This window comes from Haemorhous mexicanus, chromosome 3 (genome assembly GCF_027477595.1).
Source record: "Haemorhous mexicanus isolate bHaeMex1 chromosome 3, bHaeMex1.pri, whole genome shotgun sequence".
NCBI classification, from domain to species: Eukaryota; Metazoa; Chordata; class Aves; order Passeriformes; family Fringillidae; genus Haemorhous; species Haemorhous mexicanus.
Genome location: NC_082343.1, coordinates 60,602,742 through 60,624,252, shown reverse-complemented (window position 1 = coordinate 60,624,252; position 21,511 = coordinate 60,602,742). Strand labels below are relative to the sequence as shown.

Here is a 21,511-nt window from a genome sequence, read left to right as displayed (position 1 = left end):
AACACAGACTCACATGCTTTACCTAGGTACTAGTTCCTACAGAAAAGTCTGCATATTTGCAAATACATTTATATATTATATATTTAACTTACACGATCTGGCAGCTTCAGGCCTTTTACAGTTATGTATAAAGTTGATGGGTAACGATTTCTAGGACATTTTGCCCACCAGTCATAAACCTCAACAACATTTGAATGTGACTTAGTCCTTGAAGGTGGGTAATATAATTGCAGACGAAGTTTTCCACCAACGTTTAGAACTCCATTTGCACCTACAAGCTGGAAGCGTGATTAAAAAGAGGAAGAAAGATTAACACAAAAGTAATTGATAATTTCTAATAGCTAACCTAACAGTATAAACTCTTGAAATCACTTCCCATTGGAGAAATATACTAACTCTAAAAGTGATAATGAACTAAGCATGTATTTAATCCTCCCAGGATCAAATAATGAGGTTTCAAAAGATGCTTCACAGCAGTAATAACTTGAAAATGGGAAGACCTCTGCAGTACTTATTTTCTTTTTTTTTTTTTTAAACTACTACTTGCTAAAATCAACCAAATCTCAAAGGACTGCCAATCCACAAACAGCTTCTTCCAAATCTGTCCTCTTTGAATGCTACAACAAAGGGCATTGGGTAAGGCTTTGGTTCAGAGCAGAAGATATAGCAGTGTAGTAACCTCTCCAACTTCAGAGGAGACAGAATCATCTCTACTGAACTGAAGAATAACAGAACACTGCCATTAACACTGATCAGTCTTGAATTGAGACATTTCTACTCTGGCTGATACAGATAAAAGGATAATGCAGGCAGATGCAGTAATTTCATATTTATGAGCTGAAAATTTGTTCTTCTCCCTCTGTTCAGGAGTAGGCTGTACTGAATGCCTGGATGCACAGTTCTTACCAGCTCTGCTAACAGACTCCTGGCTCTGGTAGGTTTGTCTTAGGCAGAGCTCAGAAGAATCTCTGTGTTGAATTGCTATGGAGGCCCCCATCCCTTCACCTACACTTGCAGTCCATTATCTTCTCCTGTATTTCTCACATTTCCCCTATGTTGTAGACTGCTCAATGATTGTCAATGACTATCACACACAGGGGTAGGTGTAAATAAACAATCCTCAGGGAAACTGAAGTTAGTCAGCTCTCAAAGAACTAATTGACACATTCAAGTTTCTCTTAAAAGGGTAGAAAGGTACATATGTGCTGGCTAAATTACCCATATCTCACATTTGGCAAATTTGTATCTCAATTGCCACAGCATTTCAAACTCTGCAACTGAAAATGAAAAGCATTCCATAATTAAGTTAAGGAGTCTTTTCAAAGACTGGACAACTGAAAATGCCACTAGAATACAGAACAGCTGAGGTACAGAAATTAGGAGATTTGTCATTTTCTTCACATTCACATAAAAGCAAAAAAAAAACCCTAAAAGAATACAACCTTTTGTACTTTATGAACAAACAATAAAAAATCTTACACATTCTACACTTTCTTGGAGAAGACATATACTTTAATGTCAAGCCTGTTACTGTGTTGATTTCATGGAGTGGAAGAAGAGAACAGCCAACAAAACAAGGATTTTTTTCTTCCATCTCTGTTGCTGAAAATATTTTAAAATGCTTTCCTCCTCAGTACAGTTAGAGATTATCAGATAAAATCTGAAAAATTTTTTTCTTCATTCAAATATTTACAGTACCTTTAGAAATGCCCAACAAATTTTTCGGTAACGACCTTCCTGAATTTTTACATCAGAACTGGCTCTCACTTCATGCATACTTGGAGAATCAAGGACCTAGAAGTATCAGAAGGAATGTAAATGTATTTCTAATGAATGCATACTTCATGGTAAATAATAATAAACTGCTGAAAATATGCTTGGTCAATTCATCAAATTAAACAGATTTAAATTTTAAGAAATTACAAAATTAGTGTTTCTTCCACACAAGTATGAAACAAGAAATAACAGGTCCTTATGCATTTACCTGATGACTATTTATAACCTCCATTAAAAAAGAAGTCTAGTCTTAAAAAAACTTATTGTCGCTCCCCTTACATCTCAATAAAAGAAAAAAAGCAATAATGTGTAATTTTCTTAATAATTCAGAAATCATTTAGATCACAAATCTGACAGCTAAAACCAGCTGCATAATAATCTAGATAGGAAATGGCAGTAAAAAGTTAGTTTTTCTTTCTTAGCTTTATCACTTTTGTCATCGAGACAGTCATAGAACAATTTGTGTTGGATCTTTGGGTTCAAAGATCCCAGCATTCTGAGCCATGGGCTTGGACATCTTTCACGAGATGAGACTGCTCAAAGCCACATTCAACCTGGCCTTAAACACTTACAGGGATGCTGCCTATGAATCTTCATTTTTCTGTCAGGGACCTGAATTTTCCCGTATTTCACTACTCCTGGAAGTTTACATGGCATACAAAAAACCCTTAGAATAATACTTTTTCCAAACTTGTATTTCATAAACCAAACTGAGCTCAAACAGCCTTTTTTCAGTGGAATCATACTTTAGGCTCCAACATTATTTCCATGAAGAATCTTTGCATACAAACATAATTAGTTTTGTGTTAAGCAATTAAGGATTCTTAATTCTATAAATATGTTCATTTACAAGCATCAAAAGCATTAAGAAACATATGCAATAAATCATATTCAATCTATTTGTAAACAGGAAAAAAATACAAGGACCGAAAAATATTTATTGTATTAGGTTTCCATTTTTATGTTAATTCTACAGAATCTCTCTGTACAAATATTGAAATGCCTAAGCTAAAAATTATGTTGAATATATGACCTAAAATTTTTCCTTTAAACATAACTGTATTGGAGGACAAATTAATAATTACTTTATGAAGACTGGGACAGGAGAGGCGGATGTATAAAATGTTAATGGAAACAATGCAATGGTTTGCTCATTGGTACAATGAGGCGCTGCTACACGCAGACAAATTTCACCTTTGAGTTTCTTGTACTTAAACCTCTTTTCAAATCTCAAGAACGTGAAAAGAGTGATATCCACCATATCTTACCAGCCTTCCCCAGAAGTTTGAGAGTTGATTTTGTAAGAAAGCTTTGTACTCCTTGTTACTATTAAAACAGGCTCCTTCCCTAGAAAAAATCCCACTTTTGGTATCTCCACTTGACTTTGTACCTTAAAGCTATGCTATTAACCCAATTTAACTGAAATAAAACACCTGATTCAGTCAAATAGATACTGTTGAAGAAACAAACCAAAAGGCAGGATGTGCATAAATCAGATGCAAAATATTTCATCTTACCTCAAAAAACAGGATAACCTGAGGGTTTTCCTCAGTGTTTTGAATAAAATAAGTAAAACGCTCATTAAATATTACTTGCTCTTCCCACTCTGGAACTGTTGATTTAGACTTTCTAAAGTCACATGGTTGTGTCATTATAGGAAGAATGTGCTCTATTTCTCCTTGTTCATAAAATGAATCTTCCTTCTTGCTGTTTGAAGATTTCCTAAGAATTACAATTGTTAGAGCATTTAAAAAACAGCCTTGAACAAAACAATATTTTCAATTACCAAAAGCTAAGAAACATATGAGATACTATTTGCCTTATTCTGGAAAAAATTTTCTAAACCCACAGAAAATTCAAGACAATTTGCAATGCATATAGAAAAACTACAGGCAGAAGTTGAAAATCCTAACATTTAAGTTACTGTTAGCAAATTAATGCATGATGATCATGGTGGAGTCTACTGCTTAAGCCCCATAAAAACTTGGTTTCAGGAAAATTATGGATAATGACAATGGAAACAAGCAACTGAAGTAATTAGGAATATAAAGAACTCGACTTCATTTAATGATTTTAAAAGTTTTTAATATAAAAGGCAGACGTTATTTATACTACAAGAATTTTGCTTATATGTTCTTGGCTTTTACATATTTCTGACACTTGAGAAATTCTTCCTCTGGGAAGAATACAGAATGAGCTATTGGAAATATCACAGATTTACAGAATACGCTGAGCTGGAAGGGACCCATAACGATCATCAAGTCCAACTCCTTGCCCTGCACAGCAGCATCCCCAAGAGTCACACCATGTGCCTGAGAGCATTGTCCAAACACTTCCTGAACTGTCAGGCTTGGTGCTGTGACCACTGCCCTGAGGAGCCTCAAGAGCAATACAGCACTACAGAGCACTTAGAAGTGCCAAAAGGAAAAGAAAAATATCATCCTCATTTATGGTACATATATATACACATTATCATAGATGTAGAAACTAATGAACAACTACACAAGCTTAAAACACCCCCTTGTTTTCATCTTAATATTTAATTTTGCAGGGAAGAGTATACCTATTTATTGTAATAGTGACAATAGAAACAGTTTATTAAATGTTACCTATAATCCTTCTTCACATATAAGCCACTTCTCTGATCAACAATATGGATTTTGACCACAGGATGAGATACCAAGTGATCAATTTTAAGTTGATCTGATCGATGGATATAAACTCCCAAAACAAGATCATCGCCAAAACCAAATTTAGACTGGGTTGAAATTTCTGAATTCTTCATTTCCTCATCATTTTCTGCAGCAGCTTCTGTAGTTTCTTCTAGAAATTGGAGCAAAAGTAAACAAACTGTCACTAGTGGAACATAGTAACTTCTGTCTCAACTCAAAACTACTAACAGTAAATGAATTTTCAAGATTTTAGATTGATTTATCAAATAAACATCCTCACAAATGAGCCTCAGAATTGGAAGAACAGAGATACAATTGAGTAACTTAAGAAATATAAGTAACTCAGACAACTCAATCACTTCTGTGCTGCTACTACTGTGGACAAGTCTTTCAGTAGCAGCACAAAAATAAAGCACAGCAAAGTAGGTACAGTATTATAACATTTTGTTGGCAGACCTTTTCTGCTTTTCTTCTTAACCTTCTTGGCTTTAGGTTTCTGCTTTTCCACGCTTCCCTCCAGTTTCTGTCCTTCTGATGTAAATAATCTTTCAGATGACTGACTTTCATTGCCACCTGCTTCTGGATGATGATGCTGCAGCTCAGAAAGGGACATTGCACTGCAAGGTAATGGATCGCTGTCAGCAACTGCAGTCCACTGCATGTATTGATACAATTCTCATTGCCATTATTAATCCATTTGAAATTCTCCAAATCATCATCTGTGTATCTTGAAAACGTAACAGCCCCCAGCCCCATTAGAGTCTTGCCTTTTTCAGTGCTCTCCCCTCTTCCTTTCCCCCTAATTTCCAGACAATTGCAGAACCATTTATGCGAAAAGTTAAACAAATACCTTTTTGCTGAATCACAGCCATCACTTATCACTAAAAAAAAAAATCATGCACAAAACTATCTTACATTAGTTAAGGGTGAATTCCACAGTAAACAAACATCAAATAGCAATGAAGAATATTTTAAAAATAAGTTTAAAAGAATCCATGAGCTAAATATTAATCATGACAGCCTTTTGAGAAAGGATTTAGTACTATTTTTTCATAACAGAATCATCCAGTTAATCACTTAGAAAATATGAACAATTTATCAGAAAGCTGCTGCCTATCTTAAATGAAACCTTTTGTTTAAGATTCACAGACACACCATGTACAGTTTGTCATGTTACCTTGTTTCAGCTTCACTTAAAACTGCTCGCTCTTTCTTCTTTTTCTTCTTTTTGCCCACTTCATTATTCAATGCAACTTCATGCCTTTGAACAGCGGAGGTAGATTCAGACATCTGTTCTTTAAGTTTCTTTCTCATTTTCATTTTAATTGCATTTGCCTCTTCCTCAGCCACGTGCAGCTGATAGGCTTGAATTAGCTGCTCTTCCTCTTCTAATTCAGTTAAATTTCTCAATTCAGTCAAGGATTTTTTGATCTTTCTATCACCTTCTTGATCAGGTACATCTGTTTGTGATTTACTTTTTGTTTTCTTCTTTGGAAAATCATTAGTCTTTTCTTCAAAACTCCCCAATTTAGCTTCATATAAATCTTCCTCCTCATTAAACTGTTCTTGTAACAGTGATTTCTTTTTCTTTCTGTTTGACTTTGGCTGCTTGTTCTCTTCTCCACTAACAACATCATTGTTTATTTTCTTTGCAATTGACTCTTTCTCTCTTAATTTATTTTTTGTAAATCTTGGGCTCTCTTCTTCAGGATTATATGTGTTGTTTATAATTGCTTCATCATTCACACTTTCCTTAGACAGATCAATATTATTTCTAAAAGTATCAAGCTATAAATGAAAAGAACATATAACATATTTTTACGAAAAATCATGCTCCAAGGATAACCACTGCACTTCATGTTATTCCTTCAGCAACATTACTCAAAGTAAAATTAAATCAAAGATCTAGTTATTTTGTTGTTTCAATTTGACAAGAAACAGATTGAAAGTCAACAGAAAATTCACACTGAAAAAAACCATTTGGTATTTGGGCACCTCATCCTCAGTGTTACACTACGTTTTTATTTGACTTTTGCACATATCCAGTAAAAAAAGGAAATCAACAAGTCTACTCCACAAACAGATGACAGTGTTTTACACTGTGGAGGATGAGAAGACTTCATGCACCACAAAAACAAATACTTTCATCCAATGAAAATCCAAGTTAGAGACAGATTTCAGGCTCAGTTGTTTGCAGTCTCTTATACTGAAAGCCACTTGTCAGAACTAAATTTCAGCTGATGCATTTGTTTAAGCACTTCTTGATGGTTTTATAAAAAACACATTGTAAACTTTCTTCTTCAAGTTTCTATTTCTGGCTACTAAAGGTTATAGTGCCACTTCCCTGCCTCCTTGGATATGTTCAAGGTCAGGCTGGAAGGGGCTCTGAGCTTCCTGATCATGGCAGGGCACTTGGGTTAGATCACCTTTAAAGTTCCTTTCAATCCAAGCTATGATTCTATGATAATCCCAAAGATCACAGCAAGTAACTGAGATCTAATTCTGTCAGGCCAACACAGAGATGCCTGTTCTTTGATGTAACTCCTATAAAGTGACTGAGGTCATTTACATGGTTGTTATACAGAAAACTCTCTTAGAGCTTCATCATGAAACATTAGAAAGGGCTTTAAAACACAACAAAAACAAATTTAAAAGTTTGGATAAAATATACATATCTGCATACAAAGTTTTATTTGCCACAACTTCCTTCCTCAATAAACACCAACACTGGTCCCTTCTAGTCAGGGCACAACTCCCAGTCATAAAATCATGTTTGTCTCAAACATTTGTAAAAAGGGACAATATGTGTAGTAAGTATGAAAAAAATGCCCTTTCATTTTCATTCTTATACGCACTTAAAGAAACCACTAACATCATATTTATTTCTAAGTCAATGATTCAAGAAGATGGGGAAAATTTCATAGAAACAATTTGAAATACAGAACAGAGTAAGGAAAAGAAAATAATTAAAGAGCAAGCTTTGTATAAACTAAGAAAATCCCCAGAATGGAATAATGCTCCTAATAGAATGCTCACTTCCTTATCTTTATTTCTGTGAATAACTCTAACTGTAGAGTATGAGAAATGAAGATTAAAACACACTGACAATTAAAACCCAACAGCGGCCAATAAATAAGGTCTTGCTGATTTTGTATTTGATAAAAGATCAATCCACTAAGTGCAAGCAGTAGAATTATTTGAGAAATCCTAAACAAAAAGCCCTCATATATGACCTGGTCAAGAGTTTCTGAAATAACTCTGATACACAAAAATAATCTCCTTAAAGGAATCTACCTGATGCAAAAGCTGGCCTGAAATACTTATTAGAACGTGTTATTTATTACTGCCCACAAACAAAAAATCATAGATTCATAGAATCACTTAGGTTGGAAAAAACTTCTAAAATCATCAAGTCCAACCATTAAACCAGCACCACTAAACCATATCCCCACATGCCACATCCACATGACTTCTGAACAGCTCTAGGGATGGTACCCCCACCATTTCCTTGGGCAGCCAATGTCTGACTACCCTTTCAATGGAAAAAAAATTTCCCAATATCTAAACCTCTTCAGGTACAACTTGAGGCCATTTCCCTATACTGAAAACAAACTACAGCAAATTTCAGGAACATTAATAGCTACTGCAGGCAGCACAAAGCTGCCTCAGCAGCTCAAACATAAATTCCTCAGATAAATAGCCTGTATGAACTCAATTCAGGCCACCTTTCCCACATGCTGTAATTACATGACATAATTAAACAGAGAGGAAAGATGCCAAGAGGTTCATAAAAACCTTCAGATTAGGATTCCAGCAGAGGTGGGAATACTGGTATAGATTCTCTAAAACATAGGACTGAGAGATATCAACTAAGAGAAATCATCAATACATACAGACTGAACTGAATTAGAGAAAGGAGTTAGGCTGGAAAAGCAGCTCAGTAAGACAGGCCTGTCTCTGGAGTAACTCCAGAGGGCTGCTGACCCAAACCTGGCTTTCTCAGCTTAAAATGTGGAACAAATAAGACACAACACCTCTGTGGCCACATTACACCAGGGCAGAGGAAGCACTCCCCCCTGAAAACAGCCCTGCTTGTACTATGGCTTGAGAGGAGCAGGGGATGGATGCCAGCCAAGGGGCACACACATGGGTTGACACTCAAGGCTCACACCACAATTAGGCAATCACAGGTCACCTCACTGCCATTCGTGCCCCAGAGCTGTCAGCAGGGACAACGCCTTTTCAAGGGACTTACATCTTTTCCTAAGGACTTCTCAAACATGCATGAGTGGAAGCTGGCATCGTAGAGTGAGTTTGTCATGGGTGTTTGAAACTAGTGTAACCTGATTTACAGAGGTACCTGAATTTCCACCCACAACAACACAGGCACACCTTGAGAAATTGGAGACTGCCAGCCCACTGAATCACTGACATGTACTGGTTGTAAAAGACCATTAACCTACAGCTGAATTGTTACTGAATGTACTTGTGATGATGGCATGTTGGGTGGGTTGTTTAAGAAAATCTTAATGTACTAGGAAACAATTTTACTGCCACTGCTTGTGTAAGGCTATAAAATATAGACACTCAAAGCTAGAACTTTAATTTACAGATAAAATGATGGGTTTGGAATTTTTACACCAAATTCTAACAGAAAACATTGAGAAAATGTGTGGATCAATTATATAGTCAACTATTATCAATTATTTTATTTTATGCACAAGAAACAAAGGGGTAAAATCCAGTGGAAATCTCAACAATTATTCAGTGCATTTCAGCCTACAAGCCAGATAAATCTGCTGCGGCCCTGCCTTGAACACAAAACCCAAGTTACCAATGCCTGTCCATCCCAATAATGTAATCTGATCAGATTAAAGTCTAAGAAAAAAATTTTTGCCTCCATACAGTGATCTAACATTTTCATCTGGTAGAAAGTTTTTAAACATCCTCTCTTCAACCACATAATTAAGATTGAATGAAATAAATTAATTCAATTTCATGGTGACTTTCATGTTTAATGTACCTGGACAATGCATGATCTGCGGCTTGCCTCATTCTAACAAGCTGTAACAGGAGCCACAATTGGTAAAAAATAAATATGGTGGCTGCCCTAGAAAGGACATTAGCAAATTCACTTTCTGACTGTGTCTCAATTGCTTGTTTTTTCCATAATGCATTTAGGTTTCACACCCACTGCCCCCGTAGCTATTTACTGAACAGCAAAGCAGAGCTTTAACTGGCCACAGCTGATGTGTATTTCTAACCCCATTATAAGCTCTTCATTCCAATCAGTTGTGGCTTCAAACTCATCCTGCCCTACAGACATCAACCTTTCCTCTTCCAAGAAGACTGCTTCCCTGCTGTCCAGGAAGGCTCTCCAGGCAATAGGCACACAAAGCAGAGCAGGCAAGCAGGCAGGCACTCTCCTTATCCTCACTTCTGTCATTTAAAACCAGAGCAACCACCTGCAGCTCCAGAACTCAGGTTTCAAAGAAACAGTGGACTATAAAGGAAAAAGTCTTATTAATCTTTAAAAAAGTCTAGAGCAAAGACAAAGGAGGGAAACAGACTGGAACACTTCAAGTGGAAATAGGCTCTGAACCATGACCTGTTTTTGATCAAAGCTGGGAGACCATTTATGGCAAGTGCATGATGTGAAGCCAACCATCACTGACAAATTTCACATTATTTCAAGATATGTGAAACTTTGTACTGTTAAATCATATGAACTTGAGAAAAATAGGAACAAAACCAGCCAAGCCCCTCCATCTACCTACTCTTCCACTCCCACACACATTTATTTTTTACAGAGAAATTACTGTTTATTTGCTGAAGCTTTTACAGAAATTTCTACTTGAATGCAACCAGCATGGAAAATACCAACCTGAACTCCTGCAACTTTGTCACACTTTAAGGAAATACTCCAAGTGGTCAGTAATATGTTTCAATACAAGCTCTCTTCAAATCCTTAATTTTTAAGTGGTTTAATTTGTAATACTTATAGCTTCAACAAAGCCAGAAATTTGAGCTTCCACCCCGATTCTAAAGATGCTTCTTAATTTGCTTGCATACCACTGAGTTTTGATTCTGATCACTGTGACTTTAAGTGTTTCTACAAAACTCCACAACACTAATGTTTCACATCAGAGACTTCTGGAATGGAAACCAATTCTAAAACCAAAGCAAGCTTAAAATATTTACAAGTAATACGTAGTTGCATATGAACATACAATTATGTGTTCAAAAACATTTTTATATTACAGAATTAAACATTCACATTTCATAAAAATGTAAACTTAACTGAGAAAGAACTTAGTCTTTTATCCACATATTTGCCTGTAAATAAGTAAAAAAAACCCCCTTCTAACTCTCTGTACTATTTTTAGACATCAAGTTGATTCTTTCTATAGACTATTGACTAAATAGCAAATACATCAAGGAATATAAATTTTTTAGAAGTCCATACAAAATCCAACTTCAAATTGTCAACCTAAGACCAAATATTTAGCAATACTAAGTCTAATGTATCTCTTCTGAATCTACTTAATATATATAACTACATCTAACACTTATGATATTACATGAAATACCACCCATTTGTCTTAAATGTGTATTAATGAAGGAACATTCATTTCCAGAATCTGATATGGACACAATTGTAAGAAAAATGACTAAAAATATAAAAGCTATCAGGAGGAAAATAAAAAACCAGAACATTTGTCTTCTAAACAATCTACATTCTTTCCAAATTCCAAATCTTCTAAGTCAATAATCAGGTATATATAGGAGAAGTTCATACGGAACTTTTATTCTCCGCTTCAGGAAAAAGATTACAATATGAACCACAACTCAGAGGGATTTCTGAGCCTCCATTAGTGACACCACAAACAAAAATGCCATCTAACTATAAAGTCGGGGTGGTAGAATCTTCCTAAGCTGCAAGTCACAAGCTAAGGTCAAAATCTTCAAAAAAAAGTTGACATGTGAACAAGGAACCACTCAAGACACAAAGCTCAGCACATGTAGAAATTCACTGATTACTGAGATTAGAAAAAGTAGAAAATGGAATAATTAATTATTGTCTCTAATATTATTATGTTTTTTCATCAGTTCTCAAGTCACAGCTGTATATAGACAGATATGCCCATATAACACAGATGTAGTACTCTCAAAATGAAATACTTTCACAGAGGTCATTCTACTAGCCCTCAAACATCTAATTAACTCCCAGGAAAGTCAGTACTGAGTTGGAAACATTTTATGAAAAACTGCATGAAAATTGTATGAAAAATGTGAAAAATTTAATGAAAAATGGGTATGGCAAAGCAAGCACTGGTGGACATTAAACAAGTGCATGCCTGCATGTGACACTTCTTTTCACTACTATTATAGTCTACATCATTTTGCCATAGCTCAAGCTACAAGGATGCTTTGCTGGTACACAAAGAAGAAACTAAAAGCCACACCAAAAAAAAGGGTATGTACAGACATATACTTTACACTTCATTTTTTTTTTAAATGCTTACATCTCCTGTCTGCAATATATTTTCCTGATCTTTTTTCTGTTAAGGTGTTAAGGAAGGTACCAAAGCCTGCATGTGCTGTAACTCACCACAATACTCTCTTGAGAGTCAAACTTCTTTTTCTTTGGTTTCTTTGTGTCTGCTAGGGCAGCATGGCGTCTGAAGATTTCCTCAAAGCGGACTTTGGTTTTTGCCTTCGCCTCACTTTCAACTGCAAAAAGAAATCAAGAGTATGATTTGCTATCTCATTAATCACCATTGCTAAAAAAGGTGAACAGTCATGCTCTGAAATTGCAAAGGGAAAGTTTACCAAGAAATTCACTTTGATAAGAATTTCCCTATTTATCAGGGAAAGTTTACCAAGAAATTCACTTGGATAAGAATTTCCACTGGCAACATAACCCATGCAAGGATAACTCAGCAGCTTTGCACAGACACACACACCAGTCTTGCACTTGTTGCTGAAGTCAGCACCATCTACCCTGTCTCCTGAAGAAAGCACATTTTGAAGAGCACATACAGGATCAGCACAAAACTTGGGCTAGCCAAAGCAGAGGACAGATTACTGCCCTCCCTGTTTATGAGCAGAGGTGACACACCGTCTTCCAGCAGAAGCAGCAGATCTGGGCTCTTACTGGATCTGGAAACCAGAGCAGCACCATCCTGAGACAGACCTGTAAGAGCCAGGAGCTGGCACTCTCGCCTTTCTATGAATCATGATACTGCCATCAGCAGCATTTCAACCCCTGAAGCAGCAGCTGTTCTAGTTCCCCTCAGGTAATGCTTAAGCTGTAACTAAGAATTCAAAATGCAACCTGGAACACCACTGAAAAAGGCTGTTGAATCTTCAGCTACAGCATATTTACCACTGTCATTACAACTTTTGGTAAAAGCCACTGAATTATTTTTTTAAATAAAAAAATAACACCACTTTGCAAACCAGGCTGTAATCATGAACTCTAAAAGGTGACAATGGAGCATTAAGGATTTATATAGGACAGAAATAACTTCTATCATTTGCACCTAGTTCTAACTATAAAATATACACAGGAAATCAAACACAAAGTATCCTTACCTGCTCGCATTTTCAGTCCTCTGTTAGAGGTGGCTCAACACAACAGCTGCTTCTTCCTCAGAATTCACCATTCTAGTTAAAGTATTTAACAACTGTCATTAGCATAAGTGGTCCATAGACTTCAAGCTAGTAATTAAATCTGTGCTAATAGTATTAGGGATGGCTGCATTTTATTTAGAAATAAGTAGTTCCCTATTTGTCTAAATTATTAGAAATTTTCTGCTATCAAATCCCAGCTCTGATAGCTCTGATACTTATTATTTGAGAGAAAAAAACCCCAACATTACAGTAATTGAATTAGCTATTTGGCTATTTCTGGGTGGGAGCCAAATAATTCAGGACTGTAGTCTTCCAGCCTTCTAAAAAAAATCTAACAGTTTATTTAAATAATAATGACCCATGAAACCATTTATGTTGAAGCCATTCTAATCAGATTCCTCTCCTGACAGTATCAGTGAGGAGGCTGGCTGATAGTTTTCAATACAAAGGTTAGTATCTGCCAGCAAATCTAACTTTATTACAAATCTCTAAATATTTATGTTTCTATAAAGCATTTGTATTTTTACAGAGCAGACAAGCAACTACATGAAACTCATTTCTCTAAAGAAAAAAAAAAATTGTTAGGCCCTCCTGGTTGTGGAAAAAAGCCTGCAAATGCAATCCAAACAAAGCTTGAAGGCAAATAAAAACATCACACAGGTTTATCTTTTCATCAAGAAAATTCAGACTGCTCTACAAAAAAGTTTAATCCAAAGAGCTGTTTTGTAAACAGCAGAACCAATGAAGTGTTGGTTCCTAGGAAGGTGTGATGTTCCCTGCAGCCTTCCATGCAAGAACTCTGGTACCTGTGTCCCCCACGGCCCACCAGGTAACAGCTCTGAGTTCTCCCTAGGGAACAGCTCCTGTTAGACACCACTAACTCCACATTCACTGCACACCCAGACTGCACTGATCCTAACAAATTAAGGCACAGCATTAAACACTGCCAGGATATGTGGTTGCATTATTCTCACATCATTCTGACCACCTAACACTCATCCAAACTATGCCTGAAATGACACTGATGACATTGCAATATTTTCACCATCTAAAATATGTTCTGACTCCCACAGCAAAGCTTTACTGTCACTACTGAACCAGTAACTGTTAAAATAACACTTCTTACAATAAATTAAAAGAGAAACCACTGAAAAATAAAACTGCTTTTGCCATTTCTACTTGGTTAAACCTAATGGGCACTTTAAAAGTACTACAGTTACTAAGTGCTGCTTTCCAAGTAGTCAATTCACAAGTGGCTAGAAAACACATAATTCAGAAGAGCAGAAAACTAAATAAGTTCAAAAAATACAGCAGATTCTATCACTTTAATCGCTGACTGAGAACCACAGAAACATGGAAAACTATCTTATATTTAGCTGAATGATTTCAACAAGCCCTCAAAAACTAATTAGAAACAAGAAATTAAATACTGAAGAGCTCTTAAAATTGAAGCAAAAAATATGAGAGACAATATAGTACACAAAAGCAAAATTAAATAAGTGCATACCTATTCTAAGTACAGAAATAAGTTTCTGGTCAAAGGTTAAATAAATCAGTCCACCAAAAAACCCAACCAACCTATGGGTTGGTTAGGATAAAATTTTACAGATAATTTTTTATTATAATGGAACAAACATCTTACCAAAGGCTGGGGTTTCCTTGCATCTACAAGCCCTCTCTGTAAAACGAAGAATTCGTAAAATTCACCAATGACTGCATCACTGTTTGTTTATTCAGTCTCTACCCTGTTGTGGCAATAAAACTAGGAGATAAAGTCCTCTAATGACAGTGCTATTGTTTAATAGGCATTTCCAATTTAGAGCTTCATGCTCTTTGACAGGCTGCATTAAAGCAACTCTCAGGCTTGTGTAAATATAGATCATTAATCAACAAGGATAAGAACAAGGCTGTTTACTTAGTGTAATCTCACCTTGGAATAGGAGAGATTTGATTGTGTATCAAAGCTCAGCATCCACCATGTCCCAGTCTGAGTAAGCTCAGTTACCATTAATTTTGTAAAAGGCATTTTTGGCTCATCAGATTGGATCTCTTCCATGCTAGTAAATATAACACAATCCAACACCGACAAAAACACGTATCTCGAAAGTGACATAGTCCAGCCACCAGGAATAAACAGCAATATAAATTCATAAAGCCTGGACTTCCAATTACTAGACTTTCCTGAAAATAACCTAGTTTGCTCCTCTCCAATATTCTATTTGTATTTATAAAGTGATTCTACATTAAACTCTTCCTCTTTTCACTGTATTTTACAATATCCCTTGCATTCCAATATTCTGTATCTGTAATACAGGGATTTTATGCTAAACCTGCCACAAGGGTCACTATAAACAAAACCTACGTTTACTGACCACTAATGAAAGATATAAATCAAACCCATACTACAATGAGCAGAACATACAGAATTTGCACTATGCAATGGGAAGTGAAAAATTTCCTACCCAATTATAACCATTTGGGAAACTGAGCTGACAAAATACAATTGCACACTCTAGAATTTTCCTGAACTACATTCCTCATTTTCCTTTTGTTGCATTAAGTGAGCATAAACTTCAATGGCTGAAAACCAGTGGAACACCACACCTTGTTTATTTCTCATCCTTTAGATCATGGGGGAAAACTCGGGTTTTACTTGTACACCTCTAATTTACCTACATGTAGGGATCATTACTCTGAGATGTGAAAGTGTTTCACCTCAGAATTATACAGCAAAATTACATGGAGATGTATCTGTTCCTCTTCACTACTGACCAATCTGACATCAAACAACAATCTAGTTTTATTAATGAAAATTCAGTATTTAAGTCCAGAAAACTGACAGATGAGGTAAACACCTATGTCAAAACTAGTAAGAGTGCAGCAGTTTTCTGTAAGTTTAGATGTGCCTGTGAAAACTTCACACTCATACTAATAAAAGTTTTAAAAAGTGTGTTTAAAAGTGTTTTAAAAAGCTGGTGCTACCCTCGGTTTTCTAGTAGTAATGTATCAGAAAGTTTTTGCTTCATAGGAACTGTCAGGATGGGGTTTTTACTCCAGAAATTTGGCACCTTTAGTCAAGAGAATGTTGTGAACAGACTCTGATGGCAAAATCACTGATTTCAGTTCTATGTAAGGAAATATAGAAGAATTTTATTGTTTATTAAGCATTAAGTTTCTGCTTTAGACGCTAATTATAAAAAAGTGTTCTCAGCAAGAGACCACCCTAAGTATTTTAATTTCCAATGTGACATTCTGCTGTGCCCAGAATAGTGGTAGATTTAAAAGCTATAAAGGAACATTCCCACCACACACCACAACTGGACGAACCGAGGGAATTATTCAACGAGGATGCGATGTGCATCCAGGTGGGCATTCTGCGTTCAGGGAGGCATCCCCGCTTTGGAGCTCAAGGTGCCAGGCATGGAGAAGCGCTGTTCGTTCACTGCAATGCCCACGCATGTCACCCCAGTGAACTACACAGCTGGTGAAAAGCTGAGATGGAGAGGGGGGGCGAAACAACACCGATCTGGGGATTAGGACTTCCCGCGGCACTGCCCCGTGCCGCCGCGCCGGCACCAGACAGTGACAGCGCGCGGGTCGCCCTAGGCCGCCGCTCCCGCCTGCCCGGCACATTCCCGGCGGGGCCACTCCGGCCACGCTCGCCGGGTGCGCCACCCGCTCCCGCCTGCCCGCCGGAGCGCGCCGAGCCCGCCCGCGCTCCCCGGCCCGCGCTGGCCGCCGCCCAGCCCGACCACGCTCCCGCCCCGGCTCCCGCTCCCGGCCCCGCTCCCGCTCCCGGCCCTGCTCCCGCTCCCCTCCCGAGCGCGCCACCGGCCGCGGTCCCGGCGCGGCCCCCGAGCGGCTGCGGCCGTGCCCAGCCCCGGGTTGAGCCCCCCGCCCCGGGGAGCCGGGGGAGGGAACAGTGAAAGGGAGGCGGTACCCAGCCCTACCCGCCCCCGGGGCCGCGCACTGCGACGAGCGGCGGCACCCGCCCGGCGGTTCCCGGCCCGGGGCGCGGCCCCGCTCCCCGCCGAGGGCATCACTCACCCCCGCCATCGCTCACCCGGCCCCGTCCGCTCCCGTGGCGGCCGCGACGTGGCCCGGCTGCGGCCGCCCCGCCTCCCCCCCTTCCCTCCGCCAGTGGGCTCTTCCTTGGCCCTGCTCCCCCTCCGCAGCGCCGCGCCGGTGGTTCCGCCCAAAACAAACGCAGCTCCCAAGGAAACGGCGGGCGAGGGAAGCGCTGGGAAAGGAAATAAACACAAAACGAACAAACAAACAAACAAAAACCGGTAAAAAGCATTAGAAACGGGAACCCTCACACGGGTCCGCTGTTAGAGAAAAGTGTCGAAAGTACATGTCAGCTCTCAGAGTTCAGACTAACAAAAGCTGCTTGCGGAAGAATTGAAGTCCCTGGGCGATGGGCTCTGTGGGGCTCGGGAGGCCAAGTGCCGGGTGCTTGGAATGCAAGGGACAGGTGCTGGGAATGCACACAGGCTTTCTGCAAATCGCAGCACAGATAGCGAGCTATGCAGGTACTGGAGAAACTTTTATTTCTTGCCTGATTTAGGAGTTGATTTAAGTAGTGTTTTGGGGTTTTTTTTCCTCCGCCTCTTAGGGATAATTACCTAAAAAACTTAAGCTTATTTGTCATATTCCAAAACTTGTAAATTCACTTTTTCTGTGTAAAATTTGATTAAAATTGTAGATGTCAAAGGTCTCTCATACGCTAGAAGGTTTGAGAAATCAGTGCAAGGTTTTCAGTGAACGTGGTTAGTTTGTTTCAGAAGTAAAGTTGGGTAAAATTAACCTGGGTAAAATTAGCCTCAGTTGGCAGCAATTCTCAGAAACTAGAGGTGAGCAAATGCTTGTGATCCTGAGCTTGTGACACAGTTCCCAAGCATTGCATCCCTCAAATTCTGTCAATGAATTACACTGGCTTCCAAAAGAATGTGCCTTCTGAAACCTGGCTTCCCTGTTCCTCATGAGTTGATAGTGACAGTCACTGTTATCTCTTTTTGTACTCACCTGTCCTCTGCTTTCTCAAATGCTGGCATGCTCTCACTGATAGGTGGGGGTATTTCAGATTGCCTTAGGCAGGTGTCCTGGGCTGCCTTGGCATGACACAAACAAAACCCAACTGCTCAGCATTCGTGTGCTTCCCTTTATCCTTAGTGTATCTCCATTCTTTTATCTCTCTGTCCTTCGTAGTACCCCAGACTCCATGAAATAATGGCCTTGAGCAACCTGGTCTCACTTTCAGGTTGGCCTTGCATTGAACAAGAGATTGGACCAGAAATCCAGATAGTCCTTCCTGACTAACTTCTTGGCAGCTGAGAGGCTCAGTTATGGCAAACTCAAAACCAGTCATTTTTAGTCACTGACATGGAAAGCAGATTTGATATTGTCTAATTTGACCAGCAGTGATGGGCTATAAAGCCTTCTAAATAAGCCTGGCACAAGACATCAACAGGTTTTCTATTCCAAAAGCTTGTGCCAAGTTTCCAGGAACACTTGTTTCACAAGAATGTCTTTAAGATTTCTGTGACCATTGCACCTTTGACAAACACGAGGTGTTTGTGCCATCTGAGCTCTACAAGCAAGTAGTGGTCAAGGCCATTTTCTGTGTCAGGGGAGAATAAATCTGACCTCTTTAGCTGTCTTGTTTAGTTGGGTTTTGGGGGGTAGAGACAGATGAAAATACTGCAGTTCTTACTCATAAATAATAGATAAAGCAAATCTATGTTAGGTTGGTTCCTTTCATCCTGGACTAGTTAAAAATCACTATTCTGGAGTTAAGAATGTTCCAGATAGAAAGCTGCTGCAAGCCAAGGATTGACATGCTGATCTAAAGAAGACTTTTTCTCCTCATGTTACTTCTTACAAGGTCCTGTGTCTTACAGTTCTTCTGATGTACTTTGCACAGTGCAAAACATGACCTGCTGATATTAAGCAGGTTCTGAGGCTGCTAAACACACTTCCATTACAGCTAAAGATGTTGCAATGTTTATTCCTGTGTCAGTGTCACAAATATTTTTTTTCCATTTCCTGACAGTGAAATAAAAAAAAAAAATTTGGACTTTGCTCATTATTGCAAAAGCAATGCGAGTCAGGAGCAGCACCTAAAGAATGCAGGGGAACCTGTACAGCCCCCAAAATAACAGGATGAGTTTTGTCTGTCCTTTGATGGCCTGTGGAACAAACCAAAGGAAAGAAAGCATGCTCCAAGCACAACACATCCTGTTTGTAAGCAGAGACAAGTGTGCAATTCCTAATCTGCTGGAAGGAGAAAAGCAAGGCTTTTGAAAAATATGGAACATGTATTTATGGAGTTTTTCAATGGCTTCAAAAGTATGTGCTCCCTGTGTTCACCTGATATTTCAGTTGCAGGGGCTTGTACAGAGAAAGCTTTCCATCATCTTCCATTTGGCATGTGTGAGAAGTAGAAAGGGACACGAGCTAAGGGGGCGGATTGTGGGTTACAGGTGAACAGTTTGTAGATACCAGATACATTCTAAAAATCTTGCAGGAATTCCAGGATGATGAAGAATGGATCAAGGTTCTTCTCAAAGCCTAGCTTTCAACAGAAGGTAAAATCTGTCACATGCAGGGACAGCCTCGAGGTGTCACTCGAGTGCTGAAAATAGAAACAAGATCTGTGGTTGGATAACTTAGAGAGTGCTAAAGGTGCAGTGATATTTTGGCAGCAGTTAGTTGTTTAACTGATCAGTAGGTTATTTTCTCTTGATAGCAAAATATAATCATGTTTCTGGTATTTGGTATTCTGAGCAAACGATCTGATTGTCTGACATAAGCTGAAGCCTGAGTTGGGGAAAGTGAGAGAAGAATTTTACATATATTGTGTTGATAAGAAAAAGAAGGGTCAAAAAGTTAAAGTCAATAATCAATTTCTTTAGTAATTAGGAACAATTGTGCAAAATGTTCTGCATCCTGAGAGGATTGCATCTTGCATGCTAAATTTCTGGTGCTTTGCATGCAAGTCATAAGGACTAACTATGCTGGAAAGCTGGTGGACCCCAAATATGTGGATATTGGCAGTAGAAATGCCTGTAGGTGTTAATTTGGCAATCTGAATTTCTGTGGCTGCTTCTCAGGGATCTGAAAGTCTTTGAACTGAAAAGATTTCACTGTTAGTTCTGTCCTCGACTTGTCTTCTACTCCTGAAGTGGGTGCCCTTAATTCACTGGGGGCAAGTAAGCAGTCCTTTCTCAGAAAAGAGTTTAGGAAGGTTCTTTATTCTCATTGACTTTGTTGAGCCACATTTGCCTTCTCAAAGTTCTCTCCAGAGTAGGTACAAGACCAGTTATGCCCACGGATTTTATTCTTCTTGTGTATTACCAACTTCTTGTGGGTGGCAGTTCTCCCAAAGCTAAAATGCTGTAAACAGCAAAGTTTTTTCACAGTCTACTACAGGCTGCCTTTTCCAAGCATGTGGCCCTTAGTGTGGAGTTTCTCACAGTACCCCAGACCCTTGTACTCTAACCAAGGAATGCTGGAAATGGTGGTGGCTTTCCTCTACTTTTTCCTGTGTGATCATCTGAACAGGCTGGCACAGGGGACCATGCTTCAGCCTACAGCCACTTCTGCAGCCTGATGTTGCCATTTCCCTCACTAATCAACCAGTGGGACAAGATCAGAGAAAAAGCTGAACTGTGAACTCAAAACCAGCACCCCTTGCTCAGGTATAGTCCTCAGTGTGTCTCTGCCTCGTTCTCCTGTTGTACTACAGCCCCAAGGGCTTTTCTTGAGCTTCGTGCTCAGTAAATGTGGATGCTTTCAGAACCTGTTGAGCACACCATTTCCCAGAGCACACACAAGGCTTGCTGCCATCTGGCACTTGCTTTCTGTCCCCCATGCACTGTTGGCTTTGAAAGTTCTGCCAGAAGTGCTGTTCTTTAAAAAAACATTGGCACCAATTCTCTGTAATAAATGGCCTGGCCCAAAAATTGTTCCTGTTTCTTTTGGTTCCTGTGAGACATTCTGCGGGTCCCGTGGGCACTGTCTAATGGAAATTTCTGGAATTTGATACTGTCTTTTGCTAGCAGATGCTGAACTGTGCCTGCTGGGGATCTGCCCCCCTAGGTGATGCTGTTGTCTGCAGAGGCCTTGCACAGTCTGCCTGTAAGGCACAGATCACAGCAGGACAGGTGTGGAACCCACCACCAGCCCCACGTCACTGAAATGCTGCTGCTGATTCATGTAAACCAAAGGTTCTTGATTTTAATGTTTCAAAAAGGCTACTCTTCTCAGACACTTTTGTCACTGTACCTCGCAGTGCTCTTTGGTTAGACTTGGGGTGACTGCCAAAATAGCAATTTTGATGTTATTGAGCATCGCATTTGGAAATCAGGTGTCTTGCCCAGAAATCTGTGTGACTCATTAACAGCCCATGCTCTTGCTATAGGATG

General features: G+C 38.9%; 1 protein-coding gene across 13 annotated transcripts in view; it reads right to left on the bottom strand.

Moving 5' to 3' along the window:
* Positions 1-21,511, bottom strand: part of AHI1 (Abelson helper integration site 1) — a 145,110-nt gene that overhangs the window by 68,053 nt on the left and 55,546 nt on the right. For 6 of the 13 annotated variants that reach the window (XM_059842031.1, XM_059842034.1, XM_059842033.1 and 3 more), the window contains 8 exons: positions 13,047-13,118; positions 12,061-12,182; positions 5,626-6,236; positions 4,905-5,065; positions 4,386-4,599; positions 3,294-3,498; positions 1,699-1,794; positions 93-278 (listed from right to left, as the gene is read on the bottom strand). In XM_059842031.1, the coding sequence (XP_059698014.1) occupies positions 93-278; positions 1,699-1,794; positions 3,294-3,498; positions 4,386-4,599; positions 4,905-5,065; positions 5,626-6,236; positions 12,061-12,182; positions 13,047-13,056 (1,605 nt within the window). In that variant the 5' untranslated portion in view covers positions 13,057-13,118. The other 7 variants (XM_059842023.1, XM_059842024.1, XM_059842026.1 and 4 more) reach the window with 6 other exon arrangements.